The 17,626-nt window shown below is 44.3% G+C and overlaps 1 protein-coding gene across 1 annotated transcript in view; it reads right to left on the bottom strand.

Annotated features, from left to right (window-relative positions):
- The window catches only part of LOC311116632 (voltage-dependent calcium channel subunit alpha-2/delta-4-like), a gene marked incomplete at its 5' end in the record, with an annotated part of 37,728 nt that extends 20,454 nt beyond the window's left edge, over positions 1-17,274 (bottom strand). The window contains 5 exons of the mRNA XM_084191690.1: positions 15,218-15,311; positions 15,417-15,514; positions 15,704-15,749; positions 17,042-17,109; positions 17,213-17,274. Of these exons, the coding sequence (XP_084047816.1) occupies positions 15,218-15,311; positions 15,417-15,514; positions 15,704-15,749; positions 17,042-17,109; positions 17,213-17,274 (368 nt within the window). The remainder of the gene's footprint in view (positions 1-15,217; positions 15,312-15,416; positions 15,515-15,703; positions 15,750-17,041; positions 17,110-17,212) is intronic.
- Between the last annotated feature and the right edge of the window lie 352 nt (positions 17,275-17,626).

Here is a 17,626-nt window from a genome sequence, read left to right as displayed (position 1 = left end):
TTAGGGAGGTAGTGTAGTATTGAGGTAGTGTAGTAGTGTGGTAGTGTGGTAGTGTAGTAGTGTGGTAGTGTGGTAGTGTGGTAGTGTGGTAGTTTGGTAGGTAGGTAGTGTGGTAGTGTGGTAGTGTAGTAGTGTGGTAGTGTAGTAGTGTGGTAGTGTGGCAGTGTAGTAGTGTGGCAGTGTAGTAGTGTAGTAGTGTGGTTGTGTAGTAGTGTGGTAGTGTAGTTGTGTGGTTGTGTAGTAGTGTAGTAGTATGGTAGTGTAGTAGTGTGGTAGTGTGGTAGTGTAGTAGTGTAGTAGTATGGTAGTGTATTAGTGTGATAGTGTGGTAGTGTAGTAGTGAGGTAGTGTAGTAGTGTAGTAGTGTATTAGTGTGGTAGTGTAGTAGTGAGGTAGTGTGGTAGTGTAGTAGTGAGGTAGTGTAGTAGTGTGGTAATGTAGTGGTGTAGTAGTGTGGTAGTGTGGTAGTGTAGTAGTGAGGTAGTGTAGTAGTGTGGTAGTGAGGTAGTGTGGTAGTGTAGTAGTTTGGTAGGTAGGTAGTGTGGTAGTGTGGTAGTGTAGTAGTGTGGTAGTGTGGTAGTGTGGTAGTGTGGTAGTGTGGTAGTGTAGTAGTGTGGTAGTGTAGTAGTGTAGTAGTGTGGCAGTAGTGTGGTAGTGTAGTAGTGTGGTTGTGTAGTAGTGTGGTAGTGTAGTAGTGTGGTAGTGTAGTATTGTAGTAGTGTGGCAGTGTAGTAGTGTAGTAGTGTGGTTGTGTAGTAGTGAGGTAGTGTAGTAGTGTGGTAGTGAGGTAGTGTGGTAGTGTAGTAGTGTGGTAGGTAGGTAGTGTGTTAGTGTGGTAGTGTGGTAGTGTGGTAGTTTGGTAGTGTGGTAGTGTAGTAGTGTGGTAGTGTGGTAGTGTGGTAGTGTGGTAGTGTGGTAGTGTGGTAGTGTAGTAGTGTGGAAGTATAGTAGTGAGGTAGTGTGGTAGTGTGGTAGTGTGGTAGTGTGGTAGTGTAGTAGTGTGGTAGTGTAGTAGTGTGGTAGTGTGGTAGTGTAGTAGTGTGGTAGTGTGGTAGTGTAGTAGTGTAGTAGTGTAGTAGTGTAGTAGTGTAGTAGTGTGGTAGTGTAGTAGTGTGGTAGTGTAGTGTAGTAGTGTAGTAGTGTGGTACTATCCACATTACCACACTACCTGTGGTAGTGTGGTTGTGTAGTAGTGTGGTAGTGTAGTAGTGTGGTTGTGTGGTTGTGTAGTAGTGTGGTAGTGTGGTAGTGTATTAGTGTGGTAGTGTGGTAGTGTAGTAGTGAGGTAGTGTAGTAGTGTGGTAGTGTAGTAGTGTGGTAGTGTGGTAGTGAGGTAGTGTAGTAGTGTGGTAGTGTAGTGGTGTAGTAGTGTGGTAGTGACGTAGTGTGGTAGTGTGGTAGTGTGGTAGTGTAGTAGTGTGGTAGTGTAGTAGTGTGGTAGTGTATTAGTGTGGTAGTGTGGTAGTGTAGTAGTGTGGTAGGTAGGTAGGTAGTGTGGTAGTGTGGTAGTGTAGTAGAGTGGTAGTGTGGTAGTGTGGTAGTGTGGTAGTGTAGTAGTGTAGTAGTGTGGTAGTGTGGTAGTGAGGTAGTGTGGTAGTGTAGTAGTGTGGTAGTGTGGTAGTGTGGTTGTGTAGTAGTGTGGTAGTGTAGTAGTGTAGTAGTGTGGTAGTCTGGTAGTGTGGTAGTGTAGTAGTGTAGTAGTGTAGTAGTGTGGTAGTGTAGTAGTGAGGTAGTGTGGTAGTGTGGTAGTGTGGTAGTGTGGTAGTGTAGTAGTGTGGTAGTTTAGTAGTGTGGTAGTGTGGTAGTGTGGTAGTGTAGTAGTGTGGTAGTGTGGTAGTGTAGTAGTGTGGTAGTGTAGTAGTGTGGTAGTGTGGTAGTGTAGTAGTGTGGTAGTGTGGTAGTGTGGTAGTGTAGTAGTGTAGTAGTGTAGTAGTGTGGTAGTGTGGTAGTGTAGTAGTGTGGTAGTGCAGTAGTGTAGTAGTGTAGTAGTGTAGTAGTGTGGTAGTGTAGTAGTGTAGTAGTGTGGTAGTGTAGTAGTGTGGTAGTGAGGTAGTGTGGTAGTGTAGTGTAGTAGTGTAGTAGTGTAGTAGTGTGGTAGTGTAGTAGTGTAGTAGTGTAGTAGTGTGGTAGTGTGGTAGTGTGGTAGTGTAGTAGTGTAGTAGTGTAGTAGTGTAGTAGTGTGGTAGTGTAGTAGTGTGGTAGTGTGGTAGTGTAGTAGTGTGGTAGTGTGGTAGTGTAGTAGTGTGGTAGTGTAGTAGTGTAATAGTGTGGTAGTGTAGTAGTGTAGTAGTGTGGTAGTGAGGTAGTTTGGTAATGTGGTTGTGTGGTTGTGTAGTAGTGTGGTAGTGTGGTAGTGTAGTAGTGTGGCAGTGTGGTTGTGTAGTAGTGTGGTTGTGTGGTATTGTAGTAGTGTGGTAGTGAGGTAGTGTGGTAATGTGGTTGTGTGGTTGTGTAGTAGTGTGGTAGTGTGGTAGTGTGGTAGTGAGGTAGTGTGGTAGTGTGGTAGTGTGGTAGTGTAGTAGTGTGGTTGTGTGGTAGTGTGGTAGTGTAGTAGTGTAGTAGTGTGGTTGTGTAGTAGTGTGGTAGTGTAGTAGTGTGGCAGTGTAGTAGTGTAGTAGTGTGGTTGTGTAGTAGTGTGGTAGTGTGGTAGTGTATTAGTGTGGTAGTGTGGTAGTGTGGTAGTGTGGTAGTGTAGTAGTGTGGTTGTGTGGTTGTGTAGTAGTGTAGTAGTGTGGTAGTGTAGTAATGTGGTTGTGTGGTTGTGTAGTAGTGTGGTAGTGTGGTAGTGTAGTAGTGTGGCAGTGTAGTAATGTGGTTTTGTGGTTGTGTAGTAGTGTGGTAGTGTGGTAGTGTAGTAGTGTGGTTGTGTAGTAGTGTGGTTGTGTAGTAGTGTGGTAGTGTGGTAGTGTAGTAGTGTAGTAGTGTGGTAGTGTAGTAGTGTGGTAGTATGGTAGTATGGTAGTGTAGTAGTGTAGTAGTGTGGTAGTGTATTAGTTTGGTAGTGTGGTAGTGTAGTGGTGAGGTAGTGTAGTAGTGTGGTAGTGAGGTGGTGTGGTAGTGTGGTAATGTAGTAGTGTAGTAGTGTGGTAGTGTATTAGTGTGGTAGTGTGGTAGTGTAGTAGAGAGGTAGTGTAGTAGTGTAGTAGTGTATTAGTGTGGTAGTGTGGTAGTGTAGTAGTGAGGTAGTGTAGTAGTGTGGTAGTGTAGTAGTGTGGAAGTGTTGTAGTGAGGTAGTGTAGTAGTGTGGTAGTGTAGTAGTGTATTAGTGTGGTAGTGTGGTAGTGTAGTAGTGAGGTAGTGTAGTAGTGTGGTAGTGTAGTAGTGTGGTAGTGTGGTAGTGTGGTAGTGTAGTATTGTGGTAGTGTGGTAGTGTATTAGTGTGGTAGTGTGGTAGTGTAGTAGTGAGGTAGTGTAGTAGTGTGGTAGTGAGGTAGTGTGGTAGTGTAGTAGTGTGGTAGGTAGGTAGTGTGGTAGTGTGGTAGTGTAGTAGTGTAGTAGTGTGGTAGTGTATTAGTGTGGTAGTGTGGTAGTGTAGTAGTCAGGTAGTGTGGTAGTGTGGTAGTGTGGTAGTGTAGTAGTGTGGTAGTGTAGTAGTGTGGTAGTGTAGTAGTGTAGTAGTGAGGTAGTGAGGTAGTGTAGTAGCGAGGTAGTGTAGTAGTGTGGTAGTGTGGTAGTGTAGTAGTGAGGTAGTGTGGTAGTGTAGTAGTTTGGTAGTGTGGTAGTGTGGTAGTGTAGTAGTGTGGTAGTGTGGTAGTGTAGTAGTGTAGTAGTGTAGTAGTGTGGTAGTGTATTAGTGTTGTAGTGTGGTAGTGTGGTAGTGCGGTAGTGCGGTAGTGTTGTAGTGTGGTAGTGTGGTAGTGCGGTAGTGCGGTAGTGTAGTAGTGTAGTAGTGTGGTAGTGTATTAGTGTGATAGTGTAGTAGTGTGGTAGGGAGGTAGTGTGGTAGTGTAGTAGTGTGGTAGTGTGGTTGTGTGGTAGTGTGGTAGTGTAGTAGTGTGGTAGTGTGGTAGTGTATTAGTGTGGTAGTGTGGTAGTGTGGTAGTGCGGTAGTGCGGTAGTGTAGTAGTGTGGTAGTGTATTAGTGTGATAGTGTAGTAGTGTGGTGGTGAGGTAGTGTGGTAGTGTAGTAGTGTGGTAGTGTGGTAGTGTGGTAGTGTGGTAGTGTAGTAGTGTGGTAGTGTACTAGTGTGGTAGTGTGATAGTGTGGTAGTGTAGTAGTGTATTAGTGTGGCAGTGAGGTAGTGTAGTAGTGTGGTAGTGTAGTAGTGTGGTAGTGTATTAGTGTGATAGTGTAGTAGTGTGGTAGTGTAGTAGTGTGGTAGTGTGGTAGTGTGGTAGTGTAGTAGTGTGGTAGTGTGGTAGTGTAGTAGTGTAGTAGTGTGGTAGTGTATTAGTTTGGTAGTGTGGTAGTGTAGTGGTGAGGTAGTGTAGTAGTGTGGTAGTGAGGTGGTGTGGTAGTGTGGTAATGTAGTAGTGTAGTAGTGTGGTAGTGTATTAGTGTGGTAGTGTGGTAGTGTAGTAGAGAGGTAGTGTAGTAGTGTAGTAGTGTATTAGTGTGGTAGTGTGGTAGTGTAGTAGTGAGGTAGTGTAGTAGTGTGGTAGTGTAGTAGTGTGGAAGTGTTGTAGTGAGGTAGGGTAGTAGTGTGGTAGTGTGGTAGTGTAGTAGTGTAGTAGTGTATTAGTGTGGTAGTGTGGTAGTGTAGTAGTGAGGTAGTGTAGTAGTGTGGTAGTGTAGTAGTGTGGTAGTGTGGTAGTGTGGTAGTGTAGTAGTGTGGTAGTGTGGTAGTGTATTAGTGTGGTAGTGTGGTAGTGTAGTAGTGAGGTAGTGTAGTAGTGTGGTAGTGAGGTAGTGTGGTAGTGTAGTAGTGTGGTAGGTAGGTAGTGTGGTAGTGTGGTAGTGTAGTAGTGTAGTAGTGTGGTAGTGTATTAGTGTGGTAGTTTGGTAGTGTAGTAGTCAGGTAGTGTGGTAGTGTGGTAGTGTGGTAGTGTAGTAGTGTGGTAGTGTAGTAGTGTGGTAGTGTAGTAGTGTAGTAGTGAGGTAGTGAGGTAGTGTAGTAGCGAGGTAGTGTAGTAGTGTGGTAGTGTGGTAGTGTAGTAGTGAGGTAGTGTGGTAGTGTAGTAGTTTGGTAGTGTGGTAGTGTGGTAGTGTGGTAGTGTGGTAGTGTAGTAGTGTGGTAGTGTAGTAGTGTGGTAGTGTATTAGTGTGGTAGTGTGGTAGTGTAGTAGTGTGGTAGGTAGGTAGGTAGTGTGGTAGTGTGGTAGTGTAGTAGAGTGGTAGTGTGGTAGTGTGGTAGTGTGGTAGTGTAGTAGTGTAGTAGTGTGGTAGTGTGGTAGTGAGGTAGTGTGGTAGTGTAGTAGTGTGGTAGTGTGGTAGTGTGGTTGTGTAGTAGTGTGGTAGTGTAGTAGTGTAGTAGTGTGGTAGTCTGGTAGTGTGGTAGTGTAGTAGTGTAGTAGTGTAGTAGTGTGGTAGTGTAGTAGTGAGGTAGTGTATTAGTGTGGTAGTGTGGTAGTGTGGTAGTGTAGTAGTGTGGTAGTTTAGTAGTGTGGTAGTGTGTTAGTGTGGTAGTGTAGTAGTGTGGTAGTGTGGTAGTGTAGTAGTGTGGTAGTGTAGTAGTGTGGTAGTGTGGTAGTGTAGTAGTGTGGTAGTGTGGTAGTGTGGTAGTGTAGTAGTGTAGTAGTGTAGTAGTGTGGTAGTGTGGTAGTGTAGTAGTGTGGTAGTGCAGTAGTGTAGTAGTGTAGTAGTGTAGTAGTGTGGTAGTGTAGTAGTGTAGTAGTGTGGTAGTGTAGTAGTGTGGTAGTGAGGTAGTGTGGTAGTGTAGTGTAGTAGTGTAGTAGTGTAGTAGTGTGGTAGTGTAGTAGTGTGGTAGTGTGGTAGTGTGGTAGTGTAGTAGTGTAGTAGTGTAGTAGTGTAGTAGTGTGGTAGTGTAGTAGTGTGGTAGTGTGGTAGTGTAGTAGTGTGGTAGTGTGGTAGTGTAGTAGTGTGGTAGTGTAGTAGTGTAATAGTGTGGTAGTGTAGTAGTGTAGTAGTGTGGTAGTGAGGTAGTTTGGTAATGTGGTTGTGTGGTTGTGTAGTAGTGTGGTAGTGTGGTAGTGTAGTAGTGTGGCAGTGTGGTTGTGTAGTAGTGTGGTTGTGTGGTATTGTAGTAGTGTGGTAGTGAGGTAGTGTGGTAATGTGGTTGTGTGGTTGTGTAGTAGTGTGGTAGTGTGGTAGTGTGGTAGTGAGGTAGTGTGGTAGTGTGGTAGTGTGGTAGTGTAGTAGTGTGGTTGTGTGGTAGTGTGGTAGTGTAGTAGTGTAGTAGTGTGGTTGTGTAGTAGTGTGGTAGTGTAGTAGTGTGGCAGTGTAGTAGTGTAGTAGTGTGGTTGTGTAGTAGTGTGGTTGTGTAGTAGTGTGGTAGTGTGGTAGTGTATTAGTGTGGTAGTGTGGTAGTGTGGTAGTGTGGTAGTGTAGTAGTGTGGTTGTGTGGTTGTGTAGTAGTGTAGTAGTGTGGTAGTGTAGTAATGTGGTTGTGTGGTTGTGTAGTAGTGTGGTAGTGTGGTAGTGTAGTAGTGTGGCAGTGTAGTAATGTGGTTTTGTGGTTGTGTAGTAGTGTGGTAGTGTGGTAGTGTAGTAGTGTGGTTGTGTAGTAGTGTGGTTGTGTAGTAGTGTGGTAGTGTGGTAGTGTAGTAGTGTAGTAGTGTGGTAGTGTAGTAGTGTGGTAGTATGGTAGTATGGTAGTGTAGTAGTGTAGTAGTGTGGTAGTGTATTAGTTTGGTAGTGTGGTAGTGTAGTGGTGAGGTAGTGTAGTAGTGTGGTAGTGAGGTGGTGTGGTAGTGTGGTAATGTAGTAGTGTAGTAGTGTGGTAGTGTATTAGTGTGGTAGTGTGGTAGTGTAGTAGAGAGGTAGTGTAGTAGTGTAGTAGTGTATTAGTGTGGTAGTGTGGTAGTGTAGTAGTGAGGTAGTGTAGTAGTGTGGTAGTGTAGTAGTGTGGAAGTGTTGTAGTGAGGTAGTGTAGTAGTGTGGTAGTGTAGTAGTGTATTAGTGTGGTAGTGTGGTAGTGTAGTAGTGAGGTAGTGTAGTAGTGTGGTAGTGTAGTAGTGTGGTAGTGTGGTAGTGTGGTAGTGTAGTATTGTGGTAGTGTGGTAGTGTATTAGTGTGGTAGTGTGGTAGTGTAGTAGTGAGGTAGTGTAGTAGTGTGGTAGTGAGGTAGTGTGGTAGTGTAGTAGTGTGGTAGGTAGGTAGTGTGGTAGTGTGGTAGTGTAGTAGTGTAGTAGTGTGGTAGTGTATTAGTGTGGTAGTGTGGTAGTGTAGTAGTCAGGTAGTGTGGTAGTGTGGTAGTGTGGTAGTGTAGTAGTGTGGTAGTGTAGTAGTGTGGTAGTGTAGTAGTGTAGTAGTGAGGTAGTGAGGTAGTGTAGTAGCGAGGTAGTGTAGTAGTGTGGTAGTGTGGTAGTGTAGTAGTGAGGTAGTGTGGTAGTGTAGTAGTTTGGTAGTGTGGTAGTGTGGTAGTGTAGTAGTGTGGTAGTGTGGTAGTGTAGTAGTGTAGTAGTGTAGTAGTGTGGTAGTGTATTAGTGTTGTAGTGTGGTAGTGTGGTAGTGCGGTAGTGCGGTAGTGTTGTAGTGTGGTAGTGTGGTAGTGCGGTAGTGCGGTAGTGTAGTAGTGTAGTAGTGTGGTAGTGTATTAGTGTGATAGTGTAGTAGTGTGGTAGGGAGGTAGTGTGGTAGTGTAGTAGTGTGGTAGTGTGGTTGTGTGGTAGTGTGGTAGTGTAGTAGTGTGGTAGTGTGGTAGTGTATTAGTGTGGTAGTGTGGTAGTGTGGTAGTGCGGTAGTGCGGTAGTGTAGTAGTGTGGTAGTGTATTAGTGTGATAGTGTAGTAGTGTGGTGGTGAGGTAGTGTGGTAGTGTAGTAGTGTGGTAGTGTGGTAGTGTGGTAGTGTGGTAGTGTAGTAGTGTGGTAGTGTACTAGTGTGGTAGTGTGATAGTGTGGTAGTGTAGTAGTGTATTAGTGTGGTAGTGAGGTAGTGTAGTAGTGTGGTAGTGTAGTAGTGTGGTAGTGTATTAGTGTGATAGTGTAGTAGTGTGGTAGTGTAGTAGTGTGGTAGTGTGGTAGTGTGGTAGTGTAGTAGTGTGGTAGTGTGGTAGTGTAGTAGTGTAGTAGTGTGGTAGTGTATTAGTTTGGTAGTGTGGTAGTGTAGTGGTGAGGTAGTGTAGTAGTGTGGTAGTGAGGTGGTGTGGTAGTGTGGTAATGTAGTAGTGTAGTAGTGTGGTAGTGTATTAGTGTGGTAGTGTGGTAGTGTAGTAGAGAGGTAGTGTAGTAGTGTAGTAGTGTATTAGTGTGGTAGTGTGGTAGTGTAGTAGTGAGGTAGTGTAGTAGTGTGGTAGTGTAGTAGTGTGGAAGTGTTGTAGTGAGGTAGGGTAGTAGTGTGGTAGTGTGGTAGTGTAGTAGTGTAGTAGTGTATTAGTGTGGTAGTGTGGTAGTGTAGTAGTGAGGTAGTGTAGTAGTGTGGTAGTGTAGTAGTGTGGTAGTGTGGTAGTGTGGTAGTGTAGTAGTGTGGTAGTGTGGTAGTGTATTAGTGTGGTAGTGTGGTAGTGTAGTAGTGAGGTAGTGTAGTAGTGTGGTAGTGAGGTAGTGTGGTAGTGTAGTAGTGTGGTAGGTAGGTAGTGTGGTAGTGTGGTAGTGTAGTAGTGTAGTAGTGTGGTAGTGTATTAGTGTGGTAGTTTGGTAGTGTAGTAGTCAGGTAGTGTGGTAGTGTGGTAGTGTGGTAGTGTAGTAGTGTGGTAGTGTAGTAGTGTGGTAGTGTAGTAGTGTAGTAGTGAGGTAGTGAGGTAGTGTAGTAGCGAGGTAGTGTAGTAGTGTGGTAGTGTGGTAGTGTAGTAGTGAGGTAGTGTGGTAGTGTAGTAGTTTGGTAGTGTGGTAGTGTGGTAGTGTAGTAGTGTGGTAGTGTGGTAGTGTAGTAGTGTAGTAGTGTAGTAGTGTGGTAGTGTATTAGTGTTGTAGTGTGGTAGTGTGGTAGTGCGGTAGTGTTGTAGTGTGGTAGTGTGGTAGTGCGGTAGTGCGGTAGTGTAGTAGTGTAGTAGTGTGGTAGTGTATTAGTGTGATAGTGTAGTAGTGTGGTAGTGTGGTAGTGTATTAGTGTGGTAGTGTGGTAGTGTGGTAGTGCGGTAGTGCGGTAGTGTAGTAGTGTGGTAGTGTATTAGTGTGATAGTGTAGTAGTGTGGTGGTGAGGTAGTGTGGTAGTGTAGTAGTGTGGTAGTGTGGTAGTGTGGTAGTGTGGTAGTGTAGTAGTGTGGTAGTGTACTAGTGTGGTAGTGTGATAGTGTGGTAGTGTAGTAGTGTATTAGTGTGGTAGTGAGGTAGTGTAGTAGTGTGGTAGTGTAGTAGTGTGGTAGTGTATTAGTGTGATAGTGTAGTAGTGTGGTAGTGAGGTAGTGTGGTAGTGTAGTAGTGTGGTAGTGTGGTAGTGTAGTAGTGAGGTAGTGTGGTAGTGTGGTAGTCTGGTATTGTGGTAGTGTGGTAGTGTAGTAGTGTGGTAGTGTAGTAGTGTGGTAGTGTAGTAGTGTGGTAGTGTGGTAGTGTGGTAGTGTAGTAGTGTAGTAGTGTAGTAGTGTAGTAGTGTGGTAGTGTGGTAGTGTAGTAGTGTAGTAGTGTAGTAGTGTGGTAGTGTAGTAGTGTGGTAGTGTAGTAGTGTGGTAGTGTGGTAGTGTAGTAGTGTGGTAGTGTGGTAGTGAGGTAGTGTGGTAGTGTAGTAGTGAAGTAGTGTAGTAGTGTGGTAGTGTGGTAGTGTGGTAGTGTCGTAGTGTGGTAGTGTAGTAGTGTGGTAGTGTGGTAGTGAGGTAGTGTGGAAGTGAGGTAGTGTATTAGTGTGATAGTGTAGTAGTGTGGTAGTGAGGTAGTGTGGTAATGTAGTAGTGTGGTAGTGTGGTAGTGTGGTAGTGTAGTAGTGTGGTAGTTTGGTAGTGTAGTAGTGTAGTAGTGTGGTAGTGTAGTAGTGCGGTAGTGTATTAGTGTGGTAGTGTGGTAGTGTAGTAGTGCGGTAGTGTAGTAGTGTAGTAGTGTGGTAGTGTAGTAGTGTGGTAGTGTATTAGTGTGATAGTGTAGTAGTGTGGTAGTGAGGTAGTGTGGTAATGTAGTAGTGTGGTAGTGTGGTAGTGTGGTTGTGTGGTAGTGTGGTTTTGTGGTAGTGTAGTAATGTGGTAGTGTAGTAGTGTGGTAGTGTGATAGTGAGGTAGTGTGGTAGTGTAGTAGTGTGGTAGTGTAGTAGTGTATTAGTGTATTAGTGTGGTAGTGAGGTAGTGTAGTAGTGTGGTAGTGTAGTAGTGTGGTAGTGTAGTAGTGTGGTAGTGTGGTAGTGTGGTTGTGTAGTAGTGTGGTAGTGAGGTAGTGTATTAGTGTGATAGTGTAGTAGTGTGTTAGTGTAGTAGTGTGGTAGTGTGGTAGTGTGGTTGTGTAGTAGTGTGGTAGTGAGGTAGTGTGGAAGTGAGGTAGTGTGGTAGTGTGGTAGTGTGGTAGTGTGGTAGTGTGGTTGTGTAGTAGTGTGGTAGTGAGGTAGTGTGGAAGTGAGGTAGTGTGGTAGTGTAGTAGTGTGGTAGTGTGGTAGTGTATTAGTGTGATAGTGTAGTAGTGTGTTAGTGTAGTAGTGTGGTAGTGTGGTAGTGTGGTTGTGTAGTAGTGTGGTAGTGAGGTAGTGTGGAAGTGAGGTAGTGTGGTAGTGTGGTAGTGTAGTAGTGTAGTAGTGTGGTAGTGTATTAGTGTGGTAGTGTGGTAGTGTAGTAGTGCGGTAGTGTAGTAGTGTGGTAGTGTAGTAGTGTGGTAGTGTATTAGTGTGATAGTGTAGTAGTGTGGTAGTGACGTAGTGTGGTAGTGTAGTAGTGTGGTAGTGTGGTAGTGTGGTTGTGTGGTAGTGTGGTAGTGTGGTAGTGTAGTAGTGTGGTAGTGTAGTAGTGTGGTAGTGTGGTAGTGTGGTAGTGTAGTAGTGTATTAGTGTGGTAGTGAGGTAGTGTAGTAGTGTGGTAGTGTAGTAGTGTGGTAGTGTATTAGTGTGATAGTGTAGTAGTGTGGTAGTGTGGTTGTGTAGTAGTGTGGTAGTGTGGTAGTGTAGTAGTGTGGTAGTGTAGTAGTGTGGCAGTGTAGTAGTGTAGTAGTGTGGTTGTGTAGTAGTGTGGTTGTGTAGTAGTGTGGTAGTGTGGTAGTGTAGTAATGTGGTTGTGTGGTTGTGTAGTAGTGTGGTAGTGTGGTAGTGTGGTAGTGTGGCAGTGTAGTAATGTGGTTTTGTGGTTGTGTAGTAGTGTGGTAGTGTGGTAGTGTAGTAGTGTGGTTGTGTAGTAGTGTGGTTGTGTAGTAGTGTGGTAGTGTGGTAGTGTGGTATTGTGGTAGTGTAGTAGTGTAGTAGTGTAGTAGTGTAGTAATGTGGTTGTGTGGTTGTGTAGTAGTGTGGAAGTGTGGGAGTGTGGTAGTGTATTAGTGTGGTAGTGTGGTAGTGTGGTTGTGTAGTAGTGTGGTAGTGTAGTAGTGTGGTAGTGTGGTAGTGTAGTAGTGTAGTAGTGTGGTAGTGTAGTAGTGTAGTAGTGAGGTAGTGTAGTAGTGTGGTACTGTGGTAGTGTAGTAGTGTGGTTGTGTAATAGTGTGGTAGTGTAGTAGTGTGGTAGTGTGGTAATGTGGTTGTGTAGTAGTGTGGTAGTGTGGTAGTGTGGTAGTGTATTAGTGTGGTAGTGTGGTAGTGTGGTTGTGTAGTAGTGTGGTAGTGTAGTAGTGTGTTAGTGTGGTAGTGTGGTAGTGTGGTAGTGTGGTAGTGTGGTAGTGTAGTAGTGTGGTAGTGTATTCGTGTGGTAGTGTGGTAGTGTAGTAGTGAGGTAGTGTAGTAGTGTGGTAGTGAGGTAGTGTGGTAGTGTGGTAGTGTAGTAGTGTAGTAGTGTGGTAGTGTATTAGTGTGGTACTGTGGTATTGTAGTAGAGAGGTAGTGTAGTAGTGTGGTAGTGTAGTAGTGTGGAAGTGTGGTAGTGAGGTAGTGTAGTAGTGTGGTAGTGTAGTGGTGTATTAGTGTGGTAGTGAGGTAGTGTGGTAGTGTGGTAGTGTGGTAGTGTGGTAGTGTATTAGTGTGGTACTGTGGTATTGTAGTAGAGAGGTAGTGTAGTAGTGTAGTAGTGTATTAGTGTGGTAGTGTGGTATTGTAGTAGTGAGGTAGTGTAGTAGTGTGGTAGTGTAGTAGTGTGGAAGTGTGGTAGTGAGGTAGTGTAGTAGTGTGGTAGTGTAGTGGTGTAGTAGTGTGGTAGTGTGGTAGTGTGGTAGTGTGGTAGTGTAGTAGAGAGGTAGTGTAGTAGTGTAGTAGTGTATTAGTGAGGTAGTGTGGTAGTGTGGTAGTGTGGTAGTGTGGTAGTGTAGTGTAGTAGTGTGGTTGTGAGGTAGTGTGGTAGTGTGGTAGTGTGGTAGTGTGGTAGTGTAGTAGTGTATTAGTGTGGTAGTGTGGTAGTGTAGTAGTGAGGTAGTGTATTAGTGTGGTAGTGTGGTAGTGTAGTAGTGAGGTAGTGTAGTAGTGTGGTAGTGTAGTAGTGTGGTAGTGTGGTAGTGTGGTAGTGTAGTAGTGTAGTAGTGTGGTAGTGTATTAGTGTGGTAGTGTGGTAGTGTAGTAGTGAGGTAGTGTAGTAGTGTGGTAGTGAGGTAGTGTGGTCGTGTAGTAGTGTGGTAGGTAGGTAGTGTGGTAGTGTGGTAGTGTAGTAGTGTAGTAGTGTAGTAGTGTGGTAGTGTATTAGTGTGGTAGTGTGGTAGTGTAGTAGTGAGGTAGTGTGGTAGTGTGGTAGTGTGGTAGTGTAGTAGTGTAGTAGTGTAGTAGTGTATTAGTGTATTAGTGTGGTAGTGTAGTAGTGTAGTAGTGTGGTAGTGTGGTAGTGTGGTAGTGTAGTAGTGTGGTAGTGAGGTAGTGTGGTAGTGTAGTAGTTTGGTAGTGAGGTAGTGTTGTAGTTTAGTAGTGTGGTAGTGTGGTAGTGTGGTAGTGTGGTAGTGTGGTAGTGTAGTAGTGTAGTGTAGTAGTGTGGTAGTGTGGTAGTGTAGTAGTGTAGTAGTGTGGTAGTGTAGTAGTGTGGTAGTGTGGTAGTGAGGTAGTGTGGTAGTGTAGTAGTGTGGTAGTGTAGTAGTGTGGTAGTGTGGTAGTGAGGTAGTGTGGTAGTGTAGTAGTGTAGTAGTGTGGTAGTGAGGTAGTGTGGTAGTGTAGTAGTTTGGTAGTGTGGTAGTGTGGTAGTGTAGTAGTGTGGTAGTGAGGTAGTGTGGTAGTGTGGTAGTGTGGTAGTGTAGTAGTGTAGTGTAGTAGTGTGGTAGTGTGGTAGTGTAGTAGTGTAGTAGTGTGGTAGTGAGGTAGTGTGGTAGTGTAGTAGTGTGGTAGTGAGGTAGTGTGGTAGTGTAGTAGTTTGGTAGTGTGGTAGTGTGGTAGTGTAGTAGTGTGGTAGTGAGGTAGTGTGGTAGTGTGGTAGTGTGGTAGTGTAGTAGTGTAGTGTAGTAGTGTGGTAGTGTGGTAGTGTAGTAGTGTAGTAGTGTGGTAGTGAGGTAGTGTGGTAGTGTAGTAGTGTGGTAGTGTAGTAGTGTGGTAGTGTGGTAGTGAGGTAGTGTGGTAGTGTAGTAGTGTGGTAGTGTAGTAGTGTGGTAGTGTGGTAGTGTAGTAGTGAGGTAGTGTGGTAGTGTAGTAGTGTGGTAGTGAGGTAGTGTGGTAGTGTAGTAGTGTGGTAGTGTGGTAGTGAGGTAGTGTGGTAGTGTAGTAGTGTGGTAGTGTGGTAGTGTAGTAGTGTAGTAGTGTGGTAGTGTGGTAGTGTGGTAGTGAGGTAGTGTGGTAGTTAGGTAGTGTGGTAGTGTGGTAGTGTGGTAGTGTATTAGTGTGGTAGTGTGGTAGTGTAGTAGTGCGGTAGTGTAGTAGTGTAGTAGTGTGGTAGTGTAGTAGTGTGGTAGTGTATTAGTGTGATAGTGTAGTAGTGTGGTAGTGAGGTAGTGTGGTAGTGTAGTAGTGTGGTAGTGTGGTTGTGTGGTACTGTGGTAGTGTGGTACTGTACTAGTGTGGTAGTGTAGTAGTGAGGTAGTGTAGTAGTGTGGTAGTGTATTAGTGTGATAGTGTAGTAGTGTGGTAGTGAGGTAGTGTGGTAGTGTAGTAGTGTGGTAGTGTGGTAGTGTGGTAGTGTAGTAGTGAGGTAGTGTAGTAGTGTGGTAGTCTGGTAGTGTGGTAGTGTGGTAGTGTAGTAGTGTGGTAGTGTAGTAGTGAGGTAGTGTGGTAGTGTGGTAGTGTGGTAGTGTAGTAGTGTGGTAGTGTAGTAGTGTGGTAGTGTGGTAGTGTGATAGTGTAGTAGTGTGGTAGTGTAGTAGTGTAGTAGTGTGGTAGTGTGGTAGTGTAGTAGTGTAGTAGTGTAGTAGTGTGGTAGTGTAGTAGTGTGGTAGTGTGGTAGTGTAGTAGTGTAGTAGTGTGGTAGTGTGGTAGTGTAGTAGTGTGGTAGTGTAGTAGTGTGGTAGTGTGGTAGTGAGGTAGTGTGGTAGTGAAGTAGTGTAGTAGTGTAGTAGTGTGGTAGTGAGGTAGTGTGGTAGTGTAGTAGTGTGGTAGTGTAGTAGTGTGGTAGTGTGGTAGTGAGGTAGTGTGGTAGTGTAGTAGTGTGGTAGTGTAGTAGTGTGGTAGTGTGGTAGTGAGGTAGTGTGGTAGTGTGGTAGTGTAGTAGTGTGATAGTGTGGTAGTGTGGTAGTGTAGTAGTGTGGAAGTGAGGTAGTGTGGTAGTGTGGTAGTGTAGTAGTGTAGTAGTGTAGTAGTGTGGTAGTGTAGTAGTGTGGTAGTGTGGTAGTGTGGTAGTGAGGTAGTGTAGTAGTGTAGTAGTGTAGTAGTGAGGTAGTAGTGAGGTAGTGTGGTAGTAGTGAGGTAGTGTAGTAGTGTGGTAGTGTGGTAGTGTAGTAGTGTGGTAGTGTAGTAGTGTAGTAGTGTGGTAGTGTAGTAGTGTAGTAGTGTGGTAGTGTAGTAGTGTGGTAGTGTAGTAGTGTAGTAGTGTGGTAGTGTAGTAGTGAGGTAGTGTGGTAGTGTAGTAGTGTAGTAGTGAGGTAGTGTAGTAGTGTACTAGTGTGGTAGTGTAGTAGTGTAGTAGTGTAGTAGTGTGGTAGTGTGGTAGTATAGTAGTGTGGTAGTATAGTAGTGTAGTAGTGTGGTAGTGTAGTAGTGTAGTAGTGTAGTAGTGTAGTAGTGTGGTAGTATAGTAGTGTAGTAGTGTGGTAGTGTATTAGTGAGGTAGTTACCCAGATGCGTTGAGCATCAATGCTGTCCAGTAGGCCTCCATGGGGGCTGTGACCACAGCATCAAACAGAGTCTGTCTCAACAGTTCCTCATCACCTATAGACGATGAATGAGACTCATGTTAAAGGCAATCTTTTTCTCAATTCCGTATTCATATTTGAATGTCCTGTGGGTTAAGTGTGATCTACGTGGAAAGCTCACACTCCAGATCAGGTTCCTTCCCAGTGAGGTATCGAAACACAGCCTGGAGCTGGGTCAGCTTGCGGTGGTGAGGGTCAATGTCTGTCTCACAGTAGGTCCTGCAGACAGACAGACAGACAGACAGACAGACAGACAGACAGACAGACAGACAGACAGACACACAAAGCAGTAATAGAGTAACAGTCAGGTACACTGACATATCACATCACAGAACTGTTGTCCTGTTACAGACGGCATAGCTAGTAAGTGACAGAATCGGGAGGGAAACTGATTCCTCACACACTCACCACTCATTTGCGATGGACACATCTGGCTGCATCAGGTCATTGAGGCCTGTGGATGGAAACAAGTTATAACACCATGGTTTAGTAGTTATACTGCAGAGGCCTGTGGATGGGTTATAACACCATGGTTTAGTGGTTATACTGCAGAGGCCTGTGGATGGGTTATAACACCATGGTTTAGTGGTTATACTGCAGAGGCCTGTGGATGGGTTATAACACTATGGTTTAGTGGTTATACTGCAGAGGCCTGTGGATGGGTTATAACACCATGGTTTAGTGGTTATACTGCAGAGGCCTGTGGATAACACCATGGTTTAGTAGTTATACTGCAGAGGCCTGTGGATGGGTTATAACACCATGGTTTAGTAGTTATACTGCAGAGGCCTGTGGATAACACCATGGTTTAGTGGTTATACTGCAGAGGCCTGTGGATGGGTTATAACACCATGGTTTAGTGGTTATACTGCAGAGGCCTGTGGATGGGTTATAACACTATGGTTTAGTAGTTATACTGCAGAGGCCTGTGGATGGGTTATAACACTATGGTTTAGTAGTTATACTGCAGAGGCCTGTGGATGGGTTATAACACTATGGTTTAGTAGTTATACTGCAGAGGCCTGTGGATGGGTTATAACACTATGGTTTAGTGGTTATACTGCAGAGGCCTGTGGATGGGTTATAACACTATGGTTTAGTGGTTATACTGCAGAGGCCTGTGGATGGGTTATAACACTATGGTTTAGTAGTTATACTGCAGAGGCCTGTGGATGGAAACAAGTTATAACACTATGGTTTAGTAGTTATACTGCAGAGGCCTGTGGATGGGTTATAACACTATGGTTTAGTGGTTATACTGCAGAGGCCTGTGGATGGGTTATAACACCATGGTTTAGTAGTTATACTGCAGAGGCCTGTGGATGGGTTATAACACCATGGTTTAGTAGTTATACTGCAGAGGCCTGTGGATAACACCATGGTTTAGTAGTTATACTGCAGAGGCCTGTGGATGGGTTATAACACCATGGTTTAGTGGTTATACTGCAGAGGCCTGTGGATGGGTTATAACACTATGGTTTAGTGGTTATACTGCAGAGGCCTGTGGATGGGTTATAACACCATGGTTTAGTAGTTATACTGCAGAGGCCTGTGGATGGGTTATAACACTATGGTTTAGTAGTTATACTGCAGAGGCCTGTGGATGGGTTCTAACACCATGGTTTAGTAGTTATACTGCAGAGGCCTGTGGATGGGTTATAACACCATGGTTTAGTAGTTATACTGCAGAGGCCTGTGGATAGTTATACTGTAGTGTTTGTTGTTCAGGTAAGAGAGGAGACTTACCTTCCTTTACCGACACGTTCCCTAGGAAGATGTATTCACCATGCCCTCTGGTCAGCACCATGCCAAGACTGTAGAAACACTCGTTACATGTTTCCACATTTGCTATTGTTTGACACATTATAACTGTTTATGAGACGTCGATTTAGAAGAGTCTATTTTGATTGAACCAACCTGAATGGCGTCTCGTTGATGGTTGTGTAGAAGTAGTCATTCTTCAGGAACATGACTCTTCTCTGGTAGGAGAACACACAGATCTTAGAAGTTATAGTAGGCTCTATGGAACGGCACCTTCTCCTAGGAGTACTGCTATGTTATCAATAACTATGTAACGTCACCTTGTCCTAGGAGTACTGCTATGGTTAATAATAACTATGTAATGGTACCTTGTCCTCGGAGTACTGCTATGGTTAATAATAACTATGTAACGGCACCTTGTCCTAGGAGTACTGCTATGTTATCAATAACTATGTAATGGTACCTTGTAATAGGAGTACTGCTATGGTTAATAATAACTATGTAATGGTACCTTGTAATAGGAGTACTGCTATGGTTAATAATAACTATGTAATGGTACCTTGTAATAGG

Source organism: Coregonus lavaretus, assembly GCF_964263955.1.
Source record: "Coregonus lavaretus genome assembly, contig: HAP1_SCAFFOLD_1238, whole genome shotgun sequence".
Taxonomy (NCBI): domain Eukaryota; kingdom Metazoa; phylum Chordata; class Actinopteri; order Salmoniformes; family Salmonidae; genus Coregonus; species Coregonus lavaretus.
This window is presented reverse-complemented; position numbering and strand designations above follow the sequence as displayed.